Here is a 27,442-nt window from a genome sequence, read left to right on the forward strand (position 1 = left end):
TCAACACAATGAATCTGCTTTAAAACAGAATCCTGTTTAATGGTCATCACAACTGAGCATGGATTGAATGAAAAAGATTTCATTTCTATAATGAATTTTATTTTTAACCAGGTAATTTAAGTAAATATCAGACACTGAACTTCGTCATCTGTTCTTCATACAGCTGGACTGGCGGATGGACTGTAAACATTGTGAACTGTCTGGCACACTGCACATTTACAAATAACATTGGTGGCCAAAATACTTGTTTGATCTGTATATATTAGTTGATAAAAATAGCAACTTTCTTGTTTCCAGCAAATTAGTTGATCTGACATTTAAGACGATTAAGACTTATAAACACACACAAAGCTATTGCTTGCTGTTATGCACAGTGGATTATTGCACTGTGTTAATTATAGATGTCACTACTGACAAGATACAACTTTAAAAAAAAAAAAAAAAAAAAAAAAATCACAGCCTAGCTGTCAGGGCAGATTAGTTTGACAATGACATTCTTTAAGTGCTTCTTCAAAAGTTCAGTTTACGGTCATGGCTACTTGAAAAATGACACTGAGAAGTTTCCAGAAACCAGGCATTTTAGTTTCTAATCTAATTTTCCTTTTGTAGGCACACTGACATGACAAGCAGATTTACGTGTTTTAGTTATACATGAGATGTTTACTACAGAAATATGGAATGTGTTAGGATGTTTTCACAGTTTTCAAATGACTTTGCAACACAATCAATACAGACATTTAGGTTACTGACAGTTTACAATTACAGTTTATAGCAGAAGAGTAAACCCTCACTTTTATACAAGATCACAAACACTAAAACAGGGGGAAAAGAAACAATGTAACACACACAAACACGCACATTTGGAGGAGTGCATATACACACATAAAAACCTCTTTTGCTTCCATAGCACACTGGTTCAGTGAGATCTGGATTCTATCATTACATGGTCATGTGTTCTGGAAGTACATAAGAAATATCATCCCAAGGATGGCGGTACAGACCCTGCTTCAGCCGCTTCTGGTCCAGATAATGACCTGCACAAAAAGAGAAGATTGTTTAAATAACATTTCATAACAGACACATCAGAGATAGATATCACACACACATACCAATGAATCCCATGCTGCGTCCCAACACAAAGATTCCATTCAGTGCTCCAACCTCCACAAACTCATCTGCCTCATCGCTGTACAAGAGGAAGACAGACAAGTGTTTGAGAGATCAGTGTTATTTCTTACTACCATTTACGTGAACACCGAACTTTGCCACTGTTTTAGTTATGGTTAATTTGATCATTTTCATTAATTGAAATAAAGCTGAAATAAAGTAAAATATAAATATCAGACAGGAAAAAAACATCAGAAATGTTGTCTTGGCAGCTAACTGAAATAATTTTAAGTTGAAGTACTGAATTTACCAAAACGGAAATAAAAATAAGGTTAAACAGAAATATATATATATATATATATATATAAAAAAAATAAAACTGAAATTTCAAAAGCATATAAAATTATTAACCTTAAACTAAAATAATATAACTATGGAAGCCCATTTCCGGCACTGAATAAAAAATTAAAAAAGGTAATGACTTTTTTTTCTCATATTTGTGAGATATAAACTCACAATTCTGAGAAAACTGGACTTTAACTCGCAATTGCGAGTTTATATCTCACAATTTTGAGAAATAAAAATTCAGAATTGCGAGATATAAACTCGCAATTGCAAGGGAAAAAAAAGTCTGAATTGCGAGTTCTCTCGCAATTGTGACTATAAATCGTAATTCTGACTTTATAACTCGCAATTGTGAGTTTATCTCTCTTTATCTCTTTATCAGAATTGTGAGATAAAAAAAGTCGCAATAACCTTTTTTTATTTTTTATTCAGTGGTGGAAACGGGCTTCCATATATAACACAAAACGAAACACCAATTAAAAATATAAAATACAATGATATTTATTAATATAAATTATATAATTCATTAAAATAAATAAATATAAATAATACAAAAATAACATATTTTTCTTCAGTTTTACTTACCGAGTGAAGCCGCCACAGTTTCTCAGCAGGTCCACAAATGCCACTCCAATGAAACCATCAACATTCAGGATAAGGTTTGGTTTCTGATAAAGAGTGACATTTTATGAGATTTCCAAAAAAATAAATAAATAAAAAGGGGTCACACTTCATTTTAATGTCCTATTCTCGCTATTAACAAACCATTTACTACGACGTTTGCCTCAAACTCCTAACTTGCTGCTTATTAATAGTTAGTAAGGTAGTTGTCAAGTTTAGGTATTAGGGATGTAGAATATGGTAATGCAGAATATGTGCTTTATAACTACAAAATAAACAGCCAATATGTTAATAATAGGCATGCTAATAAGCAAGTAGTTAAATTATGAGAATTGGTCCCTATACTAAAGTGTTACTAAAAAAAAAAAAACCCTACACTTGAATTTTCATCTTGCCACAAACAATGTTCAATTACTACATTAAATTAAGATTATCTAAATGTATTCATTGACATTTATCCATAGCTGTTGCTTTTAGCAAACACATATCTATCTCACTGCATATAGCATACTGAAGATGTTCTGTTTTTCTTATTTTCCTTTTGAAGCTGCAGTCACATTTATTGTTGTATGACAAAATTTCACAGAGGAAATGTAGTCATTTCAATAGGAATCAATGCGGTCAGAAATTAATGATATGGAGAAAGATTTTACAGTGCAGATTTCTCACTGGGTTCAGTTACAATGTTAATACCAGATGTAATGGGATCCAAGACAGGCAAGTGTTTGTACCTTTGAGGTGGTGATCTTCTCCACCTCCAGAGCATAGTCCAGCAGCTGAGTGGCAGGGAAATGCTGTTTCACAAAGTCTTTGAGGATCTGTACCCGCATGTCAGGATTATTGATCTAAAAATGTTAATCAATCAGTAAAGCCAGCAGAACAATCTGTGAGAATCAGTGTGAAATTACAATATTTAACACATTTTTGAACACTTTCGATTTTTGTGTTTTTGCACTCACCGATTTCACCCTGTGTCCGATGCCCATAATGAGTTTGCCGTCTTTTTTCATTTTGTTGACAAATTCCATAGGCAGCATGCCGCTGTCGAACGCCTTGCTGAACTGCTTAGCAGCTGCGTCCAGGGCACCTCCAAAACGGTCTCCCTAAACACAAATAGAGTCAGTGATGAAACTCTGCTCTTCTGGTGCTGCACGGACTGTATGCGAGCAAGTCTGTAGTTTTCATACGATGGTGAGCAGTCCTGAGGTCAGGCTGGAGATCAGGTCTTTGCCAGCACGCGCACACACTATGGTGTTATGAGCTCCAGAAACAGCAGGGCCGTGATCCGCCGTCACCATCAGACACATCTCGATGAACTGGCAGGCATAGCGCGGAAGCCTGCAGAAACACAAATTATGTAAAAATTATGAAAGACTGAATAACATGGGTAAAAGAAAACATAAGGACAGTTTGTGTTTTGAAAACTGCTGCTGAGTCATTAATTCATTCGATTTGTTCAAACAGCTGATTCATTCAGGAATGAAGTAAATGGGATGAATGGGCCTTTGAATCACACGATTCGTTCAAAACGCAGATTAATTCCGAAACGAAACGCCACTGTGCTGCTCATAGACGTGCAACAATTTTGCCGTGGCTTTATAAGTAATATTTTGTTAGCAAAACTGAGCAAACAGACAATATTGTGTTTAAAATAACACAATATTAACTATTTAATTAAAAAAAAAAAAAAAAAAACACATTTATACTTGTGATATTTGGGACAAAATCAGAACTCGTGTGATATCGCTTATTACATGAGTCAAAAACTCATACTGGAGCATTTTTGCCCAGGTATCTTGAATTTTAGGGCATAACTATTTATAGAGTTGTTGCCCAGCATCATATTTGTCAACAGTCAACTATATGAAATGTAAGATGAAGTACAGGTCTGGGGGTGGGGCCAGTGCATGAACTGCGTTAAAATATTTTAAAATGCGTTATTTTTTCATAACTAATTAAGGTAACATATACATATATATATATATATATACACATACATAGTATTACTACTACAACTAAACAGTGACGCATACCTCCTCTGGAACCAGAGCAGGCCGAGGGTGCCGCCCAGCCCGATCTCAGACTTAAAGACCTCAGTAATGGGCATGCCTGCATAAATGAGCTCCTGTCCCCGCTCATCACAGATACTCGTCATGAATGATGCCGGTTTACGGATCAGACCCAACTCCTACAAAGAGAGAGAACAAAAAAGGTGACGCTTAACCACCAGACAAGACTCTTTTGAGTATTTGTCTTCAAAACGTATGTAGTTCATACTCACTCGTGCCCAAGAATAATCCATTGGTACTGTGGGTGGAGGAACCTCTTTAGCAGGCACAATCACACCCTTGGCTACTAGATTATCATACACGGATCTACAGGATACACAAATATGTGGTTACTGATGGCCAGGTTAAGACGCTAAATTCACAAGTACACAAAGACGACATACTTGATGACATCTCCCAGCTCATCAAAGCTCTTGGGCACAAAGGCTCCTGCCTCTTCCAGAGCTTTGTTCTTAGCCACTGCAGTCTCCGACGCCTGGTTAGCACAAGCTCCGGCGTGGCCAAACTGGACCTAAACAAAAAGCAGGATACAATCAATATATTCAGCTTTTGAAACAGGTTAAACTCATATTAGTTGCTTAAATAAGTCTTTTGGACACATTATAAGCAATGCAACCGCTTGCGCACCTCAGATGAGAACAGGGTGGCGCAGGTCCCAATGCACCAGCAGACCACAGGTTTGGTGAGCCTGCCTTCTTTAATGCCTTTGCAAATCTTGTACTCTTCATTTCCTCCAATCTATAAGCAAAGAGAAGACCCATGAGTGTATTGCGAATTTTATATTGACTGTAAACGTCACAAATGGCTCACTCACCTCTCCGAGCACAACGATCATTTTGACTCCGGGTGTGTCCTGATACCTCAACACGTGATCCATGAACACAGAGCCTGGATACCTGCAGGTAGGACATACCCCGCAGGTTTAAACTCACACGTCAATTGTTTACAATGCATCAAACCATATATAGCATTAAAGAGACGTTGACTTGGACACACACACCTGTCTCCTCCGATGGCAACTCCTTCATAAACTCCGTCTGTAGTGCGTGAGATGATGTTATTGAGCTCGTTGGACATTCCACCAGAGCGGGAGACGTAGGCCACACTGCCTGGCCTGTACAGTTTCGATGCCAGGATGTTATCCAGCATCCCTCCCGTATTACCGATCTTGAAACAGCCGGGTTTAATACCACCGACCTACAACACATGCAGACACACACACACACACCACAGACTTAATTTAATTAATTATAAAAAAAAAAAAATCGTATTTATATAATTATCCAACAGAAAAGCAGTTTGGAGTCATACTGTTGCAGGACCAATGATAGTGACTCCCTTCTCCTCTGCCATTTTGATGATCTTGCGAGTCAAAGCCTCTGGAATACCCTCAGCTATGATCGCTATAGTGTGGATCTGCATATAGAAAACACATGAACAGATGAACAATCAGACCACACTGATTTGTAAACATTTAAGGAATAGTTCCCAGCATTGTAGAGTCAGATGAACATATAGAGTGAGCTGATGCTGATCTCAGACCTGTGGGTACTGCATGGTCTCTATGGTGCTGTCGTAGGCAGAGCGCAGGGAGGCGAAACTGATGAGCACATCTACTTCTGGATGTTTCTTCATTGCATCAGCCATGTTCTTATAGACCGGCAGCAGGATCTCCTTATGACCCCAGTAAAACTTCTGCTTATGGTCTCCACTGATTCGAGTAAAAATAATGTGTTTTAGGATTAAATATGCATATGCGTGATGTAGGGATAATCTAGGGAAAACTGAGATTAATACCACAGAAGTAAACTCAAATCAAAAGTTCATCACTCTATAATGACAACTGTCCCGTACTAGGGTTTGAAATGCAAGATAAGACTCACGTGAAGGGGTAAACCATGGCTGCTACTGACGGCTCCTTACGAGAGCACACATAATCGAAGTCCAGCATGCCCTGCACTGCACGCGTCTGCATCCCCCACACTATAGCCTTGGTGTGGTTACTGAACAGAGTGGTGCTTTTGGCTACAGAGATAAAGACAGAAGGACAAAGAGAAACAACAGAGGGAGGAAAGGAGGGGAAAAAAACACCATTACAGTATGTTTCTTTCTAAGAATACAAGAAGACATAAACATGTTGAAGTCAGTCTCAGTTGGCTATGTTTTCTATATATATATATATATATATATATATATATATTCATGAAAGGAATACTTTTAGTACATTGTAATTAACCTTGCAAAAACAATGTGTTGCCAAATTTGGTTACACTTTATTTTAGGGTGTCCTTGTTATAGCGCAATTATATTTGAGTAATATTAATTAACTACTTGTACTTACTATATGGTTACAGTTAGAATTAGGGTTTGTCTTGCATGGGTTACTTGCATGTAATTATGCATAATTTGTTGTTATTATAATAGTAAGTACATGTAACAAGGACACTTTAAAATAAAGTGTGACCTCACATTTTTGCATTTCTTAACCAAATGTTATGAGAAAATACCATTTATGCAGAACACAGAATATATGCATAACATAGGCTTTATAATATTGAATTAATCTAAACGGGGCTGAAAACTTAATTCAACAAAGGACAGAGCCTTTTAAAGACCTGAGACTTTACTACTTATAAGCCTCACTTGAAGGATTGTGCCATCCAGATTTTATAAGTGAGAAGAATATAGAAATGAACAGAACTCACTGCGACAAAAAAACAAAAAACAAAACATTCAATAAATAGTTGAACGTTCAGTAATATGTCATGGCTGCCATGCAATGTCGCATTAACACAGGGGTTATTTACAACAGCTTTGAAGGTGACCCATCCATTAGAAGTGAGAATCAGAATTAACCATTTTATTATCTAGGGTGACCATGACCATGTTTCCCCAATATGCCCTGGCCAGGACTTCTTAATTGCCTATACTCCTTTTTCTTCTCGTAAAAATGGGCGCAGCCATTTGTAATTTTTATGGGTCTAGCTTCAGGTCTCATCCATGCCCTGCTATTTTTAGCTGTACAAAACAGTTTGATTTGCTGCTTGATATTGCAAATAGGTGTGTCTTACCATATTATTTTAATGCATATCTTAACTATGAACACACAAACAATTATCGTTTACTGTACGTTGTTTTTCTTCTCATTATTTCCTATAGCGGCTAATGAACCGGAAGTCTCACCCATAGGCTTACTACTTCCATGCTGAAAAAGGTGGAGAGTGTCCAGGTTTTGACTTTGCTTTCCAATTGACATGCTCTCTACAGTCCTCATACCTTTTATGTTCGTGTATTTGCATTGCTTTGACCGTTTTCTGCAGATCCCACCTTCTCTCATGCCATGATTGGTCGATTATGTACAATGCCTGCACGCAATTGGTCAAACTACTATTCAGTCACCTGCAGCAAGTATGAAAAGTATTAAAACAATGCCAAAACTCAGACATTTTAGTAGATTTAGAAATCCCATCCAGGAAAAAGATGTCTGGTCACCCTGTATTATCTTTGTGTCAATGACACATGGGCCTGTAGGAGGCGCACCAGCCTGTCATGAATCTATTCCGTTACTGTGATTATTGTCTGCTTGTGGGAGTGGGATCCCATTTTCACAAACCTGGAGGAAGTCCAGCACGTATCTTTTGAGCTGATAAGTTTTCTGATCCAGTTTTGACCTCAGAGAAAGAGGCCGATCTGGAGGAAGCGGGAGTCTGAGAGCAAGTAAGAAATTTAGTCAGTCTTTATAGTGACACTATTACAGTCCAGTACGAGCAGCACATTAAAGGGTCCTATTATGCTTTTTCACTTTTTGTCAGTGTGTAGTGTGTACGTTTGGGCATAAAAAGATCTACAAAGTTACAAATCTGAAAGTCCACTCCAAAGGGAGATATTTAATTTTTTTTAAATCCCTTTTCAAGAACTACAACGAACGGCTCGTTTGGACTACAGCATTGTTTTCTGGGGTTTTTGTGATATCACAAAGCGCCCCATTAGAATATCATAAGAATAAATCCCGCCTACAGAGATTCGAATGGTTGTGGGTAGCGAGGGGCGAGGTCGTGGTCAGAACACATCAGACAAGACGACGACGACGTAGTAGTGCTGCTGTAGCGTCAACTTTTCGCAAGTTATTACACATGCACCTGAATAATTATGTATATGCATGTTACAATTACGAAAATGTTTTTATAAATAGCTGACAGTAAATTCTGCAGATTACATCACTGTCCAGTATTGTACACTTCAATTATGAGACTACGGTGTTTCCCATACACGGATTTATTTGTGGTGCCCGCCACAATATCAAAACTGACCGCCACAAACAGATTTTCCAAAAGGCTTTGACTTCATTGAATAAACATGAGCACTGCACGTTTCAAAATCAAAACCCGGTGGGAGTGTTTTTATATCATTTCTGAAGGAAACCGACTGTCTTCAGAAAATTTAGAATGTCATTTTAAATTTCATCTTGCATGTAATGTCTGATAAGACAGCATTTGTGAGTGGAGCGCTGTTACCGGGGAAACCGCTATATCTCCCACTACAACAGCGCCTCCTGCTGGCAGAGAACGAATTAGCATATATATGCCGCTACAAATAGAGTGTCTGTGGGAAACACTGGACTATGGTATAAATAAATTCAACTCTATAACAGTTTCACTGCAATTCATGTTATAATGTTAGAATTAAAGAACAATAAACATAATACATATTGCACTTATCTGTACATAGTAAATACAGTTATTTTTAAGCGGTTGTTGACATCCTATCTAAAACGTGATTTAGCCTAAAAATTAAAAATAAAATAACAACGTTACCACTCTAATACGTCTTGCAATATCCGTGCGTGCAAAGGTTCTGCGCGATCCTCTTGTTCAATATTCTTGGGGTCTGAATTGATATGCAATATTGACAAACTAGCTGTTTTGGCAAGGGGCATGGCAGTACTGAAATGCCGTCTAAGCTGTTCACCAATCACAACGCACTGGGACAGCGAACCAATCACAACACATTTCGCTTTTCGGAAGGCGGGCCTTCATCAAACCCGGAACTAATTGAGCCGTTTGTGCCAGGCTGGTGAGAAAGGTATTGTAATAGTGTAAATTACGTGAAAAATAATGCGTTTTTCAGACCACCAAGCATGAGAGCTTGTTCTAGTACACCCCCAAAACAAAATCAAGACTTTGTAAAAGAGCATAATAGGACCCCTTTAAGACGTTATCTCTAAAAGCAGCACAGAAAGACTCAATAAGAAACTTCACTTCACTGAAAACCCTGGATGTGCCCATCTAATGGCATGCTTGAGGCTGTGAGAGGTTTTTAATGCAAGCACACAAAGTAAGACTCACACACACAGACAAACACTCACTGTAGTACCACCGCTAGTGTTGAGAAGGAAGTTAGCGGTGTGGGCGGCAACTTGAGGCTGTGTGGCGATTGGCCGGTGACCCAGTGCCATTCCAACAATGCCAGTCATGTGGGTTTCAGTGCCAAAAACATGAATGGGGATACCGGTGGTCTTTCCTGCACACACACACAAAAGGCATGATCATGAGATCAAGTCTCGAAGCTTTGACTTTACGTTCACTTACAAATGTGCATATGTGCACAAACTCACCAACTTCCCCCATCACTCTTAAACCTTCCTGGTAGTTCGGGCCACCACGACGGACAAATATAGTGACCTCGTGCTCTTTCAGAGGGTTCTGGTAATCTTTGATAGCTCTGACGATACCCTGATGACATACAAAACAGCCAAACAAATAGGGTGTGTGTTACAAAATATTGACCTGTGCTAATGCAGATAGATGGCACAAACGCACAGCATGAGGGACTCTATGATCTAACCTTGAATGTTGCCGCTACGTTAGTGAAGTTGGCAATGCTGCCTCCAATGATCAGGACTTTACCTACACAACAGAAAAGAACAGTGACACATTAGATACAACATACATAAAGCAGTGATTCTTCAGTTAGGGGTGCTTCTGCCTACTTCCAAGTTTTCAAATCAAACTTCAACATGCATAATCTTTCAGGTAACATTTATCACATGCCATGGAATATGATAATGGTCTTAAATTAAAACACACACGGTACATCAAAAATCATCCGACAGTACATTATAGTCATGACATTCATTTATTTGGGGGTTAAGACTCGAGACTGTCAACATAAGTTAGCTACCAGTCAAGCAATTTTGAAATGTTTCAGAATTAAAATTGTTTGGTAATCACAGCAGTATTGATGCTAATAAATACCTCTTAATATAATAATAATAATAAACAACAACAATAATATTATTAGTAGTAGTAACATTATGGTTTTTATTTTAATAACAAATGTAATAAATATATTATTTATAATATTTCTTTCAATGACAAAAAGTAAAAATTATTTTTCTGAACCTTTTTTTTTTTTTTTTTTTACACAAATAGAAATATCATATACATTTCTTATAGATTTCTTAAAAATCTGGGTCTGGGACAAACCCCCCAAAATTAATTATTTTAAATGAACAACTTTAATTATTTCCCCCTGGTATTTCGTGAAGAAGTGTAAAAGATTTTACACATTAAAAAAAAACATTTGGACAAGAACTGTTGTTTAAAAAATGTAAATCATTTTATGTGAAAGACTAATAAAGACAGTTGGACTTTACGACTCTGGAGGACGTACCATCGGGGTGCTTCTCACGGGTCATGAGTGAAAGGATGGTCTTGGCATAGTCGTATGTTTGTTGCTCACTCGGAGCACCTGAATACTCTCCGTAATTGGCCAGCTCATTGACGCCACCCAGATCACAGATTGTGTCACTATGAGCGAGGAAAAATACAATACTGCATGTTAAACTATTTGCTCGTATGTCAGAAATATTTATGACCGAAATCCCAATGAAATCCCACCATTAGGAAATACAGGAAACAGAGCATGTCAATATTATTCAGTAGATCTAGCATCCGTTTTATTTGTTCATGGTTTATTTGTCGGTTTGTTTACGGGCATTAAAGAGGAAAACATTTGGTTTCTTGATCCTCTGCTCTACTCTCAAGAGGACAGCACATACACATCCTAATTAGTCTCACAACGCTTTCTCTCGCTCCATCTCCTCCCTCCATCAGAGAGAAGGACAGATGCAGCAGTGATAGAAAAACCTCAAGATAACCGTTATCAAGCTTGGATGGGTAATGTCATTTAGCTCTCAGAGTCTGGCTCTTACAGGAATCTGCTTCATCTCTCTTCTGCTCATTACTCCAGCATCTTCCTTCAAACCGTCTCTTACTATAAATTTCATATTCCAAGCTACTCTTAAGATTTAGGATTTCATTTAGAAGTGAAAATTCAGGCATTGACTCACCCTTATGTTTGAACAAATCTGGAGGACTTTCTTTCTGTGGAGCACGAAAGATCTTTTGGACAATGTTTTAGTGTTTTTGTCCAAACAGTCAATGAGGTCCACTGTTGCTTTGGACCCCACCAACTGTCACAGTACAGACAAAACAGCTGAAACATTTTTCAAAGTATCTTCTGTGTTCCGCAGAAGAAATAAAGTTGTACAGATTTGGAATGACATTGGGGTGCATAAATGACTGAATCTTTTATTTGTAGATGAAATACCCTGTAAATTTAAAGTGATTACTCAAAAATGAAAATTACCCCATGATTTACTCTGATGATACCTCAAGCCATCCTAGGTATATGTGACTTTCTTCTTTCAGACGAATCCAAACAGAGTTATATTAAAAAACATCCAAGCTTTATAAATGGCAGTGAATGGGGGCTGAATTGTCAAGCCCAAAAAAAGTGCATCCATCCATCATAAAAAGGCTCCGGGGGTTAATAAAGGCCTTCTGAAGTGAATCGGTGCATTTTGTCAGAAAAATATCCATATTTAAAACTAAAAAAAACTGTAATCTTTATCGTATGCGTGTTCGCGATAGAGTGGCACTCCAGCGGATGACGTAGACGGTGGTGATTAGTGATGAATGCGGAAGCGCAGACGAGACCAAAACGAAACACTGGTCAAGAATTAAAAGTACAAAACAAGGATTTGTAAAGAAAAATGTAAGAGGAATTCGATATGAGCCAAGAGGAGACTGGTTTTCCTTTGCTAAAGTAAGAAATCTTTTTGGCCTTCAAAATCTTAAACCCCATTCACTGCCATTATAAAGCTTGGAAGAGCCAGGACATTTTTTAATATAACTCCAATTGTGTCTGAAAGAAGAAAGTCATATATACCAAGGAGGATGGCTTCAGGGCAAGTAACTCGAGGGGTAATTTTCATTTTTGCGTGAACTATTCCTTTAAGCAATTAATATTGAGAGTTAACATTCATACATCATATGTAAGCTAGACTAACTCGTGAGCGACAAGTACCTGTAGACGACAGAAGCTCCGCCCCCTGCCACCATAGTCCAGATCCGTCCGCGAGGGTTCAGGAGAGTCAGCTTGAGACTGGCGCCACTCTTAGCATCTAGATCCGCTATATATGCCTCCTACAGGAATGTTATGAAAAGGGTTGTGTACTGTACCTCACATCAGTGGCTAAAGACAAAATCTGCTGTTTAATGTCCAAAAAATATTTTTTACATTTCCATATAGCTAGGTTTGGTTAAAATGACATGGTAAAAAAAATAAAAGGTTTATCTACTAGCAAAATGCCATAAGAAGAGAAATATAATTCATATAAACGAAGCAGAAACACATTAGTTTCTGGTGTGCAGACACAGTAAACTGAAACATCATAAAACGGCTTGTGGACTGTGTTGACCAAGTATTTAATGAAGCTCTTCCCTGTGCAACCCATATGGACCAACAACCAATTACAGCAGCACATCTGACAGAAGGCAAAAGAGTGTACCATGGGTTATTTATTAATATGCCAACTCTGATTTTATTCCAGTCTGCTATAACAAGCTAGTGTATCCGTGTGTAACCAGCCTTCTGTCAGATAAACATTACCTCAAAACACACTGCCAACAATGACTCAGCACAGAAGACACATGAATCTCTCTCTCTGCACGACTCATCACTGTAATAGTGTCTGTGTGTGGTGAATGAATGATTTATGAAAGACTGCCTCTAATTAATTATTAAATCATATTCTTTAGAAGAAGTGAAAGTAAGCAAACGCAGCAGAAACAGAAGCACAAGCGTCCTCTGACGAATCAACAATACAGTGATAAAGGCAGGCAGTTCCTTGTTGGGCTTACAGATTAACTCATACAAATTAATACTTAGATGGCATCTGTCACTGTATCACTGAAAACGTACAATATTATCCAACAAAATACACATCTACATGTGATTTTGATTGTTACCTCAGGATAGGCCTCTCTGCCGAAGGGAGGAGGAAACTCCACATCACCCCACTTGGCTTTACACAAGTAATCGGCTGTGGCATCGATTTTAGCAGCCATGTCCAGCACATACACTCCATCCTTAGTGACCACTGACAGAGAGAGAAAGCAAGCGGTTGTTCATCCCAGTTTCAGCTTGTCACTTTGCTTTTTTTGCCTGCCTTAGGCAATAATGAAATGTATATTTCTAATGAATCCTTTATTTAAATCTCAGAGTTACTAAATGCTTTGGGTTGTGCTGTGGAAATGTTGGGCTGCACATGATGATTCATGTGCATCAAAGTGTTTCGATATTTTGATTCTTATTGGCATATATGATTCTTGAGTCATGCATACCACTGAATGACTATGCGCTTTTATGTAAAAAAAAAAAAAAAAAAAAGAAATACTATGAGAAACTCATGCAGACGGAGTGTATTTTCTAACAGACTGAGAACATGTGAAATGATAAAAATGTGATTTATACAGACCAAAACACAAACAGAAACATCAAAGGAAGTTAGTAACAGATGCCGTAGGGCACACAGGGATTATTAATTAGTGCCCTATGAAACATCCCCAGTCACCATCAAACAGCATCCATGTTAATTAATTAGCCTTAATTTTCTCAAATTAAATCTATCTATTTTCTCAAATTAAATCTATCCTCAAAACATTTTATGATGTTATTTTGACACCGAGTCGGAGAAGAGTTCAGCCTTCAGTTATGAAGGATAACAGAAGTCAGCTGAGGTGGGATGGGCTGCTTTTGTGACTTACCAAGAGGGTTGATCTCCAAGTATGTAAAGTACAAGTCTTCATACAGGTTAAACAAGCCCACCAGGAAACTAGTCAACATCCTGCAGAAAAACAAAAAACAAAAACATCTCTATGTAATATTCCATTAACAGAAATTAAGTAGCCTAGTTTCTCATCACTGACTTCACACAAAGTAAATATGTGGATTTGTACTTGACAGTTTAATGACTGTCATTTAAAACACAAATTAATGAACAAACTTTGGAAATACAAAACAGACTTGTTAGAGACTTTAAAATGAAGTTGATTTTTCTCTATCCACAGGCACTTGTTTAAAAGATGTTTAAAGGTTCGGGGTTCATAAGACTTTTTAAAATGTTTTGGAAAGACTTTATGTTCAAAAAGGCTGCATTTATTATTTATATCAAAAGCACAGTAAAACACTAATAATGTTACAATTTAAAAACTATATCAGTTAAAATCATTCTAATATGCTGATTTGCTGCTCAAAACACTTATCAGTGATGAAAACAGTTATACACTTTTATTCGAGATTCTTTGATGAATAGAAAGTTCAAAATAACAGCATTTATTTGAAATAGAAATATTTTGTAACATCACTGATGATGTTAACAAAAGAATAAAAATTTTTTTATTTTTTTAAAATGCTGAATGTACTGATGCTTCTGTAATATTGTATACAAAACAAACTGGAACTATGAACAGTAATGGTACTCGATTTAATGACAGAACTGGTTACTGGTGTGAGCTGGAACAGCTGGTGTTTGAGGTAACGAGGGAAAACAGAGGGAGACGTGAGGGAGGAGAAAGTGAGAGAATCATCCGTCATCCACCACATAAAAAAAAATAAACTGTGACGGTCCATAGTCTGGAGAACACAAATCATACACGAGAAATGACAGGGAGACTGAATCACTGGAGGAAGAGGGAGGAACTCGTGGCACGATAGTAAATCAGTAAATTCACTCGGTGAAAGACGACAAAAGGAGATCTAGGAAGGGAAAAAACATCTTTTATGCCACAATATTTGTGAGAGGGAGTTGCATGTTGTTTTTCCAAGCTTCAATCTTCATAAAAATGTTGTGTGGGTGTGTGTGTCTGACTGACTGAGAATAAGAGAGGAGAGGAATAATAAAAGAGATGGATGAATAGAAATAGAGGTGTGGATACTGGCCAATGCTGCCAAACCTGTCTCCCTGTCAATCTCAATGTCAGCCAAGACGGTGCGGCCAGCCAGAACGAGATGTCAGAGTATGTGTGCCATCAAAAAGACGGACAGGGTTTATAGACGTGAATTGAATAATACTGGGGGGTGGGAGGAGACGGGGAACGGGGGAAAGATTTCATTTGTGTAATGGATCAAAGTGCCCTCAACTACCGGCGGCACAGCTGAGAGCACCTCGTTTGCTTGTTTGTCCTCCCTTCCTCTCCATCAGTCTCATTTTTTTGCTCACTGTTATCCTGTCTCGATATGTAGCAAGACCAAGAACTGCCTGCAGCATCTTATGTACAGGGATGCAGCAGTGACCCTCAAGGGGGTTTTGAGGCAATTAAATTATGGTTATAATTCCCCGAGAGTGGTCGTTATATGGCAAAGGGAGTTGAATCAGCATATAGTATAAAAAGAGAGTATCTAAACAGATTTTAAAGCTTGATTCTGATGAACAACTGACAGAAAAGAAATCTGCAGACCAGCACCACAAAGAAGTGCAAACACCTCAGAACAACAAAAAAGGCTAAATAAACCATACAAAAATTATTGAGGAGTGTAATATTTAACATGGAATAATTATTTATTTGTTTTGATTGTCTGACTCACTCTTTCTTATCTGCAGGGGCGTGTGTGAGGAGCTGACTCTTGACTGTGTCCGCACTGATCTTCTCATCTACTCCCACCAGGAGTTTCATGGCTTTAGAGTCCACGTCTCCTACATCCACACCTCCTTCATGATGGAAGAGCATGTAATCGCCTTCACGTGTGGCATAGATACACACGTAAAACTCCTCCTCCTGAGGGAAAGTCACAATTCAGCAATGTTACCTCTCCCTTCCTCATTTTTGCTCAAGCCATGTCTTGGAGAGTAATCCATTAACATACATTATCATAGTCATTTTGTTAATAATAAAAATAATAAATAGGTGCAGAATTATTATATATATATATTATGTAAACAAAAACTTATTTTGGATTCAATTAATATAAATAATTCAAATTTGTAAAATAATTGTGGCTTATAATTACACTATAATAATTCAGCAGCTTTTATTATTATCATTATTATTATTAGCCACAATTAAATAAGCCATTTCATTCATGTACACAGTACATAGCATTTATTGCATGGGCTCACCTGCTTGTGGGCAACGAAGGGCTCAATCAGGAAGTTTTTGAGGATGCCTTTAGCCTTCCCCACCTGAGAGACAGAGAGATGTTCATTTTAAAAGCTTATGCTTAGCCGTAAGGGTTAAACATCAGAAATTGCCTTTGGTCTGAATCTAAAAGCTTCTCCTAATGAAAAACACAATGAAAAGGGAATTATGTAAGAGTCAGAAGAAAAGGGGGCTAGAGATGGGAAGGAGGAGGTAGAGAAGTGTTCATACAGTCTAAAGGCTTGTGTTGAGCACCAGTGACTGGACCTCAGTGTTCAGGGACTCGCTGAGAAAACAGAACGATTTGACAAGCAGAGCCGCAAGCCAAAAATGCATGCACACACACACACACACGCACGCACGCGCGCACGCACACGCACACAACAATCTCATTTGTGCTGCAGTCAAAACAGCGGGCCAAAAGGCCAGTTGATATAAATCAGTGAGAAAGAAAGAGGAAGGCGAGGTGACATTTCAAAGAGAGAGAGTGAAAAATAAAGAGATGACAAGGTGGGAAAACAATGAAACGCTCCCTTGAAAGTGGGAGAGTCCACAGGAACTATGACCAGTCTGGCAAACAAAGACAGAGAGAGACTTCGCAAAAATAACCTACAGAAAATATGTGCAGCATGAGACAACAAAACACAAAAATACTATAAGAAGAAAAAAGTAATGTCTGTCTTTCTCTCAGCAATATGTTTCTGGCCCTCAGGCAATGTTGTATGCAGGGGCATGACATATAATATATTGGGTTACATAAACTGCAAACATGCAGAAAAGAAAATGTGCACACAACAAATGCAACTTACACATTTCCAAAGCGATAATGCTAATGAAACTAAAGCTAACATTAAGAGGCGGTTATCTGTCCTCACCATTGCCTCCTTCATAATGCGGGTTTTGAGCCATTCCTTCACACCCTCCAGATCCAGGTTCACACCCACCAGTCCCAGCTTTCCTCTGCGCTTGATCAGCTGATCTGGCTTCACAACCAACCGCTGGACAGAAACATAAACACCAAAACAATCAATCACACATTGGTTATAATTTATGACGTTAAGCTTTGTATTATTGCAAAAACAACAATGAATAGAAAATAACAGGAATTTAAGAAGTTGGCAACCTGTGACAAAATCTAAGGTTGAAATGACTCGTTTAAAACAGACTACGAGATCTAGAACGATCGGGGAAAAAAATCCTCAAAAGGTTTAAATAAACATGGTCTCAGGCTTTTGGAGTCCACTGTGTGTTAAATAAAACTGTACTTCCTTACTCATTTTTAGAACCATAAACAGAAGGGAGATCAAAAGAAAATGTCATGATTTCCTAATTAAGCCGGTCTCCATATAACGGTCTCAGTCACTGACTAAAGATAAAGGGAGGGGACGGAGAGACATGAGTCATATCTAATATCATTATACCCTCTGGCTCCTCCATAAAGGTGATTAAGAGTGCTCTTTCAGCAGAAACGGTCGCTTTACTGTCATTTGAGAAATTCTGTTATGCTCACTTTAGCTCCCCTAATTGATGTGCTAGTCAAGCAGCATACTAATGAACATGGCTCTCCGTCCAACATCCTCAGTATCTCTCTATACGACTTATTTTACTCATTTACCCCACAGCAGAATTGCCCTTCATAAATCGAACTGGTTGAAACTGCTGGTAATAGTAAAATAGTGCTTTTAGTGGATTATTTATGAATCATTTAGAGAAACTATTCTGCTAATAATGACAATCATTGTCACAAACTCAATTTAAAACCCATGCATACATCTACAGTACTTTGTATTTGTATTTATGTATTGTAATAAAAAAGAAAAAAAGAAAAAAAGAAAAAAAAAAGTACATTTGTTACTGACTGCTTATATTTTAGGAACCATTTTATAAATACAATTAAATGTAACTGTATTTGAAGAATAATTTTAGTAAATTCATAATATACAGAATATATAAAAAGCAATTAACACATAATTAAAGAATATACATAACATATTAATATCCACCATGAAGATTCAAAGACTTAAATTTATTGTAGCAAACAAGTACATCATTGTATAGAGATTAAAACCAAGTCTTACCAATTACTAGCCAAGAATACACAATGATCCATTTTGTAAATGTGTCCGAGATGAACACAGAGAACGGGTTCTCTAATTCCACCTGCACTATTTTTTCATTATTGGTCTCTTTTTTAATTATCTTTGTCAATGAGTTGCATCTCTTGGCAGGTGAAGTTTCACCTCAAGCTCAAATGTGACTCCAGATCCACTATGTCCAGTCTTACCTCTGTCAGAAGCCAGGGGTGATCCTGAACCAGCCGCTTCCAGTCGGTGTCTGCCGTCACGTTAGCATAGCGAAAGCGGTTCTGTACGGCAGCTGTAGTGCAAATGTGTTTGTAAAGAAGTTCCTTCCCCGTCTGCTCAGAGATGGCTTTGGCTGACATGGTGCTCAATGACTAAAGCACTGCAGAGAAAGACACACAGCAACTCATTAACCATGTCACTTGAGACCAATAAATAAACAGCACCTTTTAAAATGCTTTACAAAACTGCAACGGCTCAGATCAGTGCATTAAATAAAAAAGTAAAAAAAGCTAAATAAATAAGGCTATATAAAATGCATACATGTATATATGCATAAAATAAACAAATTAAAACATTGTAAGTATATACTTTTTTTGTGACATTTTGTTTTCATGGTTCAAAAGGCCATATATAAGACAGATGTACAAGTTACTGACATTTGCACAAGAAAAAAAGTATACAAGGGTATAAAGTTTAGTACGGAGCCCTTTATAGGACATTGTGGTGTGAAAAATTCAGGGTGGGAGGAAAAAAATGTTTTCAAATGTTTTGCGTTCTCTCGCAAAACCATTTGAGTTCTCTCGCAAAACCATTTGAGTTCGGACAAACGCTTCCCATTTACTTTGCAGCTTGAAGTGGTTACAGCTCGTATGTTCACAATGGAGCGGTTCATAGAGTTTTATTTTGAACTTGGACTCAAAGTAATACAGTCAGTGCTTATTTCGAGGCACGAATAATAAAACGCTTAATGTGGCTTAATGTTTTAAAACAGTGACATTGGAGGACTAAATTCGATAATAATAAATCCTGATAAAAATGATTAGGCTAGCATTAATAACCTTATTAATAATATTACTATTAATAAAGCAGAATATGAACGCAACGCCCTGCACGTTAAGCCTTTTCTTAAGGTAGGCTATAATGAAAGGTTCATGCAGCTCTTATGTTCACAGTGGAGCGGTTCATAGAGTTTTATTTTGAACTTGGACTCAAATAAATTAATAAGTCAGTGCTTAGTTCAAGGCACGGTTTTGGGACATAATAAAACGCTTATGTGGCTTAATGTTTTAAAACAGTGACTTGGAGGACCAAATTTGATAATAATAAAAGCTGATACAATTATTAGGCTAATATTAATAACATTACTAAACAGAATAGCCCAGAATATGAACGCAACGCCCTGCACGTAGCCTAAGCTTTTTCTCCCCATAAAACGCTTAAGGTAGGCTATAATGAAAACAGTGATTTAAAAATACCAAATCCGTTGCATTCATATTCTAGGCTATTCTCCTTTATTAATAGTAATATTATTAATAAGGTTATTAATATAAACCTAACAATTTTATTAGTATTTATTATTATCGAATTTGGTCCTAATGTCACTGTTTTAATACATTAAGCCACATTAAAGCGTTTTAGAATGTCCCAAAACCGTGCCTTGAACTAACCACTGACTGACTGTATTTCTTTATACTTGAGTCAAAGTTCAAAATAAAAACTTTATGAACCGCCCCATTGTAAACATACGAGCTGCATGAACCTTTCATTATAGCCTACCTTAAGCGTTTTCTATGGGGAAGAATAGGCTTAACGTGCAGGGCGTTGCGTTCATATTCTGCTTTATTAATAGGAATATTATTAATAAGGTTATTAATGTTAGCCTAATAATTTTTATTAGTATTTATTATTATCGAATTTGGTCCTAATGTCACTGTTTTAATACATTAAGCCACATTAAGCGCTTTAGAATGTCCCAAAACCGTGCCTTGAACTAACCACTGACTGACTGTATTTCTTTATACTTGAGTCAAAGTTCAAAATAAAAACTTTATGAACCGCCCCATTGTAAACATACGAGCTGCATGAACCTTTCATTATAGCCTACCTTAAGCGCTTATGGGGAAGAATAGGCTTAACGTGCAGGGCTATGCTCATATTCTGCTTTATTAATAGGAATATTATTAATAAGGTTATTAATGTTAGCCTAATAATTTTTATTAGTATTTATTATTATCGAATTTGGTCCTAATGTCACTGTTTTAAAACATTAAGCCACATTAAGCGTTTTAGAATGTCCCAAAACCGTGCCTCGAAATAAGCACTGACTGTATTACTTTGAGTCCAAGTTCAAAATAAAACTATGAACCGCTCCGTTGTGAACATACGAGCTGTAACCACTTCAAGCTGCAAAGTAAACAGGAAGCGTTTGTCCGAACTCAAATGGTTTTGCGAGGGAACGCAAAACATTTGAAAACAATTCTCCTCCCACCCTGAATTTTTTCCACTCACCCCGAATTTTTCCCACCACAATGTCCTGTAAAGGGCTCCGTAGTTTAGTATGCATTCAATATACAAAACATAAAATAAATACAAGAAGCCAAGTTACTTCATACATTCTGCATTAAACAGGAAACTGACCAGGAAGTTAAGCAGCTGAGTGAAACTAACACCCCTGTTAGACATTTAAACTACACAATGCTTACATTTAAACAGCATGCTGAAGACACAGACACAAATATTTTGTAGAAACCACCATTTTCCATGCATTTTCTCTCGCTATATTACAGTTCTCTTTGTTTATCTGCTGGTTTCTCTCTCTCTCTTTACCTTTCCCTGAATCAGGAAAGGCAGCTAAAAATAGGCTTGATGTTCACCCTGATTTGATTAGCCCTGGACTTTGTGCTGTGCACGAGAGCAACATCCAACTGCAGTCTGACTGACACATGATAGAAGGGCAATCAGGTACATCATGAACCTCAGCTGAGCTTTCTTAAACCAAAAGAAAACACCCAGACAGGCAGAACAGTATAAGGTACAGACGCTGTCTTCATAACCAAATTCACCAAATCTTAGTAAACCAATTTGCTTATTATTTTCATTCTCTCCATCAACAGTGACTCAGTGGAAAACTCTCATACACGAGTGCATTTGTGACTGGCAGGCTGGGGTGGCGTTCAGATGACATCACCGCCTCCTGTCTGAACCCTGTCAGGACGTGCAGAGCAACGAGAGTGCCAAGCTGTCAGAGGGGTCAACATAACCCATCTTTGTTCAAAAAAGCCAAGATAAACCAGTCCGCAGAGAATGACAAGAAGAACAATCTCAATCTGCATTAAACACCATACTGTGTGTAGGCTGAAACAACACAGACGACATAAAGAATCGATGAATCAAAAAACGAATACACTACCATTCAAAAGATTTATTTTTTTGTTGTTATTGTTGAAAGAAATTACTACTTTTATTTAACAAGAACACTCAAAAATGACAATAATAATGATGATAACCATTTCAAATAAATGTTGTTTTTTGAACTTGCTATTCTTCAAAGAATCCTTATGAAAAATGTATCACGGTTTCCACAAAAATATTCAGCAGCACAACTGTTTTCAACACTGATGATAATAAGAAGCAAATCATGCTGATTTGCGCAGCACAAAAAAAAAAAAAAAAATCCTACTGACTCCAAATGTTTCAGTAGTGCAGGCTATGTAATATCTTTTCTAAGTTATTTTTTAACATGAAATTTTTTTGACAAAAACTAACATCTAAAAATTCATTCATTCAGCAACAATGGCTATATTTTCATGGCAAAATGATTAAACTATTTTAAAACACAACATTTAAAAAAAACTTTTGCAAAAAATCCTAAAAAATGTTTCTAGTTTTCCATTTTAAAAACATCTATAAAACTATTAAACATTCAAATTTAAAATCACTGCATTCTACAAATATCCCAAAAAAGGCCCGAGAAACGTTTATTGATTTGTGGATAAAACTGTCTGCAAAGACAAATACTCCTATGTGAAAAAGTATGCCATTTAATCTTCTTTATGCACATTGAAAATAGTCTCACTGTTTTTCACCGCTCCTCTTCTTCAATGAGAATTAATGCAAATGCATGTGGCGAGGAGAACAGAGCGTTACTGTAGAAGACAGTCCAGTCCTTGACCCGGCAATTTGCTAATGAAGAGAGGGGAGCGCTACGGCTCCACCCCCTGCACATCACCCACCCAACTCACTAGTGCTGTAAATGTAAACGCATTCAAAGACACTGTTCTGATAAAAAGACGGAAAAAAAAACAACAACCACCCAATGCCTCACTCACACATTGCTGTGCATCTAGATTTGACAGAGCATCACCGCAAACATCAGCCAGAAGGAAGTTATGAGTCATCGAATATTGGCCATATTGGACTCACAGACCAGTGATATAAAATAAGTTAAGCACAATATCACAGAAAACCAATACAACACAGACTCTGTCCAAAAAAATAAATAAAAGAGGTTCCATAATTCACACCATAAAACTGGTCTTTAAAATGCTTTTATACATTGTAAAACACATTTTCAAAGTAAATAAAAAATAAAGATTATTGGAGTATGTATTTCAAGAAACTACTACTCCAGTCTTTCTACTTCAAAATGTAATGTATAATTCAGTGTGTTACTTGCCAGTTGTTTGTAATTACTTGCGAAATTTAGCGATTTCAACTTTTTTTCAATGTACCAGCCTTTTCTGTAAGTTGAGGTCTACATTCACATCTCTTACAAAATATTGTACTGTGACCACTGCATGAAGCAAAATACCATACAGAAACAATGCTTCGCCACTAAAACTGCAACTTTCTATTAGCCAATTTAATCACAACTAGAAATTACACCAGAATTACAGCTTACACTGACTGAGAAAGATACCATATTAACTCAATACTGTTTTGGGACAGCAACAATAACTATTGACAGAAACAAATATTATAATTGTACATTTTTGTAAGATGAAAAAACTAGAAGTGCATCTCCAGATTCAGTAGATAGTCACAGTTACAGCAAAAGATGTGTCATGTACTTTCCTATATTACCGATAGCACTGCAGAGTGTTTTATTAGTATTGATCCTAGTGCACACAGAATTACCAGTGACCTGATCTGACCCCCATTTACAATGGTACGGCGATGGTAATACTGCTGTGCTTTTCTGTAAGTGCTGGCCAGTTGCAGGCACACACGCTCATACTGCACAGCTGGTTAAGGAGTTGTGCATGACACTAGTAGTGATGCAACTGATTTATAACTGCGTTTCCCTCACTCACAAAACAGCAGCGGTATCATTCATCACATCGGAAGGATGCGAGGAGGAGCAGGAGGTTTCACAGTAAAGATATTGATCTTATTACACTCCTAACCCAACACATTTATCTGATTCAAAGGTGTATTAGACGCGTTACATTTGAAAAACGCTAAAGACAAAATTGCAATGTTTATGACAGCGGTTATTAAATCTCATTTCTATCCTCACTGATCTCTATTCATCTAAAAAGCATGGATGGATCTTCATTATTTAAGCTCAAGCTTATATAATGCCTCACCCGAAAGCTGATTGACTTTAATTTGCTTTAATTAAACTCCTGACTACAGAAATCCTTTTAAACACTTATTCCTATCAAACTAATCCATAAGTTAGATAGGTTTACTAGTACTTATCTTTTATTAATCACTAGCAAGCAATGCACTTGGGACTCACTGTCACTAGTAATTATTTACAAAACACAAATTCTAATCCCTTTACTATTAGTCACTAAAACAACAGAATAGTTACTTGGTACCACAGGGACAGTGACTTGTATACTAGTATATACTGCACAAGTAACTAATTGATTAGTCACAACTGCAATATACACTGGCAACTAATTGAATGGCTACAACTCACTAATAGAAAAGTAGCAGTGTGCAAGTGCCACATTTAATTTATAGCAACTTGTAAAAGCAAAAAAATCATACTGGTCACAATTGAATTACATACTAATAATTGAAATGAAATATTAGCCATATAAAATAAATACTAGAAAGTTATGGAAAATGTTTAAACGGCCTGCCATTCATGAAAAACGTCTCCAGCCTAGACTCTAATTAAATAAAGGAAATGAGCAGAATTTAATTCATTCGTTTTAATGATTCTTGTGTGATTGGTTTTGTTTTGGAAGAACATGACATGCACCTTACACTTCCGTGTTCGTGAAAGGTGTTAACGAAGCCATTCATTCATTAAATCACAGGTAAAAAGACCAGTAGAACCCGTCTCTGTCATGTATGACTGATATTCACGATCAAAATTACAATAAATATAGATAAGCTGCGCTAGAGTTTTTGCTAGAGCAAAAAGAGCTGTGTCACTGTACGCTTTATATTCTCTGTTTCTTTTATTTCGCTGAATGTACTTGCAAATGAGAGACTGCTTTCAGCATCCACTGTTTGTATTGCTAGTAGGCTGAGGTTTTGAGTCACTTACCGGTCTATGTAGTCTTAATGACAGCAGGTTTTCTCCTTTCTGGGAGTTCCTAGTGCACTGAGTCTGTCTGAGAGAGTTGACAGTCGAGATATGTTTGCAGGAGACACTTTTTCCTCCAGATACAGACAGCGTGGCTGCTCCCTCCCTCACTATGCGCTCAGCCTGCTTTCCTGTTTTCTCTACGCCGACATCTGACGATGGCCTTGGCTGATCTCTTCTGTCTCTGATTGGCTCTGCCATCCGCTGTGATGCGAGGCCACGCCCACTCGAACAGTGAACGATTCATCGGACCAGGGCTTGATTGGCTAATTCTGCCTCGTCCGGCCAATCAGGCTGCGGGATCGGGCGTTTAGCAACTCGCCTCAACGAACCCCATTAAGGACGGAAAATGAAAATGACCCGAATGTGCAATGTGGACTGAGTTTTGAAAGTGGCGATTTCTAAAATGTATTGTCACAATCATTTGTGACCCTGGACCGCAAAGCCAGTCATAAGGGTCAATTTTTAAAAAATTTTTTTTTTTTTTTTTTTATTGAGATTTATACATCATCTGAAAGCTGAATAAATTCAACTGATGTATGGTTTGTTAGGATAGGGTAATATTTGGATACATCTATTTGAAAATCTGGAATCTGAGGGTGCAAAAAAAAATAAAAAAATCCAAATATTGAGAATATCGCCTTTAAAGTTGTCCAAATGAAGTTCTTAGCAATGCATATTACTTATCAAAAATAAGGTTTTGATATATTTACAGTAGGAAATTTACTAAATATATGCATGGAACATGATCTTTACTTAATATCCTAATGATTTTTTGGCATAAAAGAAACATTTATAATTTTGACCCATACAGTGTATTGTTGGCTATTGCTAGAAATATACCCGTGCTAATTAAGACTTGTTTTGTGATCCTGGGTCACATTTCTATTTTGCCAGACAAGCAATTATTGCTAACAATTACACTATACTGCATGCAGTCTTCTCACATATGCAAGTCATAATGTAATAATTAGAGTATTTAATTTATAATCACTTGACTGGCTTAACAACAAGAGTGACTTTCAGTATCACAAGTACTGAATAAAACAAAACTATTATTTTCACAGTTCACATTTGCTAACCAAACACTGAATCATTAATCAATATACACAAAGCCAGGCAGCGCATTCCTTTCTTTTGCACAAGAATCATTTAAAATTGAATTAGCTTCATATCTAATGCTCCACGTCAGAAAAAAACTAAGCTTTTCAGGTGAATTAATTGGCCTTTACAAAGGGCACTGCTGCACTGGCTGCTGCTAATGCACTGTTTGGCTCCTCTGTCCACAGCAGCATCAGTTAATGGGTTTGAAAGGCTCTGGCCAAGAGACATGACTCAACTTGAATTTACAAAACAGACAGTACATGCTTTAAATAGAAACCTAACCATTGATCACTGGATGTCAACAGTGTTTGCAGAAGCAAGACTCTGATAAGTCAGTTTGGAAACCACAAGTTTACCAGCGTGGCATAGGCCTTAGTCGGGGTAATAATGGTATATTTTTGACAGGAATGAAAACTAGTCTGTGAGGGATAGAAGTAGATTGTGCTCACTGTTTAACAACATGCCAATTAAGCTGATGAAAAAAAAAAATCTTTCAGTAGACAAAACGTGTGAAAATTACATGATATAGGCCTTATATACAGTGTATGCCATTGTAAAGCCTGCATGTCTACCCCTCACTGTCTTACAATCTTGTTTTTCATCTGTGTTATATTCAATATGGCATCTCAGTTACATTGTTAAAGGCTGCAGAGCTGTTAATTCACACACTAATATATATATATATATATATATATATATATATATATACATACAGGTGCATCTCAATAAATTAGAATGTCGTGAAAAAGTTCATTTTTTCTTGTAAGTTATTTCAAAAAGTGAAACTTTCATATATTTTAGATTCATTGCATGTAAAGTAAAACATTTCAAAAGTTTTTTTTGTTTTAATTTTGATGATTAGCACTTACAGCTCATGAAAGTCAAAAATCAGTATCTCAAGATATTAGAATATTTACATTTGAGTTTCAATAAATGACCATCCCTACAGTATAAATTCTGGGTATCTCTTGTTCTTTGAAACCACAATAATGGAGAAAACTGCTGACTTGGCAATGATCCAGAAGACGATCATTGACGCCCTCCACAAAGAGAGTAAGTCACAGAAGGTCATTACTGAAAGGT

The 27,442-nt window shown here is 37.1% G+C and overlaps 1 protein-coding gene across 1 annotated transcript; it reads right to left on the reverse strand.

Moving 5' to 3' along the window:
- On the reverse strand, positions 1–25,409 carry aclya (ATP citrate lyase a). Its single transcript, XM_058771360.1, has 28 exons — positions 25,217–25,409; positions 18,909–19,087; positions 17,500–17,622; positions 16,606–16,668; positions 16,074–16,264; positions 14,255–14,334; positions 13,457–13,587; positions 12,513–12,631; positions 10,815–10,951; positions 9,987–10,048; positions 9,757–9,874; positions 9,508–9,662; positions 7,756–7,849; positions 6,026–6,167; positions 5,685–5,853; positions 5,454–5,558; positions 5,143–5,339; positions 4,957–5,038; positions 4,770–4,880; positions 4,526–4,653; positions 4,355–4,448; positions 4,107–4,261; positions 3,261–3,411; positions 3,033–3,176; positions 2,805–2,918; positions 2,038–2,120; positions 1,110–1,186; positions 1–1,034 (listed from the first exon to the last, which is right to left on the reverse strand). The coding sequence occupies exons 2-28, from the start codon at positions 19,065–19,067 to the stop codon at positions 940–942; spliced, it is 3,279 nt and encodes a 1,092-aa protein (XP_058627343.1). The 5' UTR covers positions 19,068–19,087; positions 25,217–25,409; the 3' UTR covers positions 1–939.
- Between the last annotated feature and the right edge of the window lie 2,033 nt (positions 25,410–27,442).

The sequence above is a fragment of the Onychostoma macrolepis genome, chromosome 03 (genome assembly GCF_012432095.1).
Source record: "Onychostoma macrolepis isolate SWU-2019 chromosome 03, ASM1243209v1, whole genome shotgun sequence".
In the NCBI taxonomy this organism is placed as follows: domain Eukaryota; kingdom Metazoa; phylum Chordata; class Actinopteri; order Cypriniformes; family Cyprinidae; genus Onychostoma; species Onychostoma macrolepis.

Coding starts and splice junctions, on each gene's coding strand:
- aclya (XM_058771360.1), bottom strand. CDS start 19,067: ATGTCAGCCAAAGCCATCTCTGAGCAGACGGGGAAGGAACTTCTTTAC. Junction 16,669..17,499: donor GCATTATGAAGGAGGCAATG/GTGAGGACAGAT, acceptor TCTGTCTCTCAG/GTGGGGAAGGCTAAAGGCAT. Junction 10,952..12,512: donor GGAGCTTCTGTCGTCTACAG/GTACTTGTCGCT, acceptor CCTCGCTCATAG/TGACACAATCTGTGATCTGG.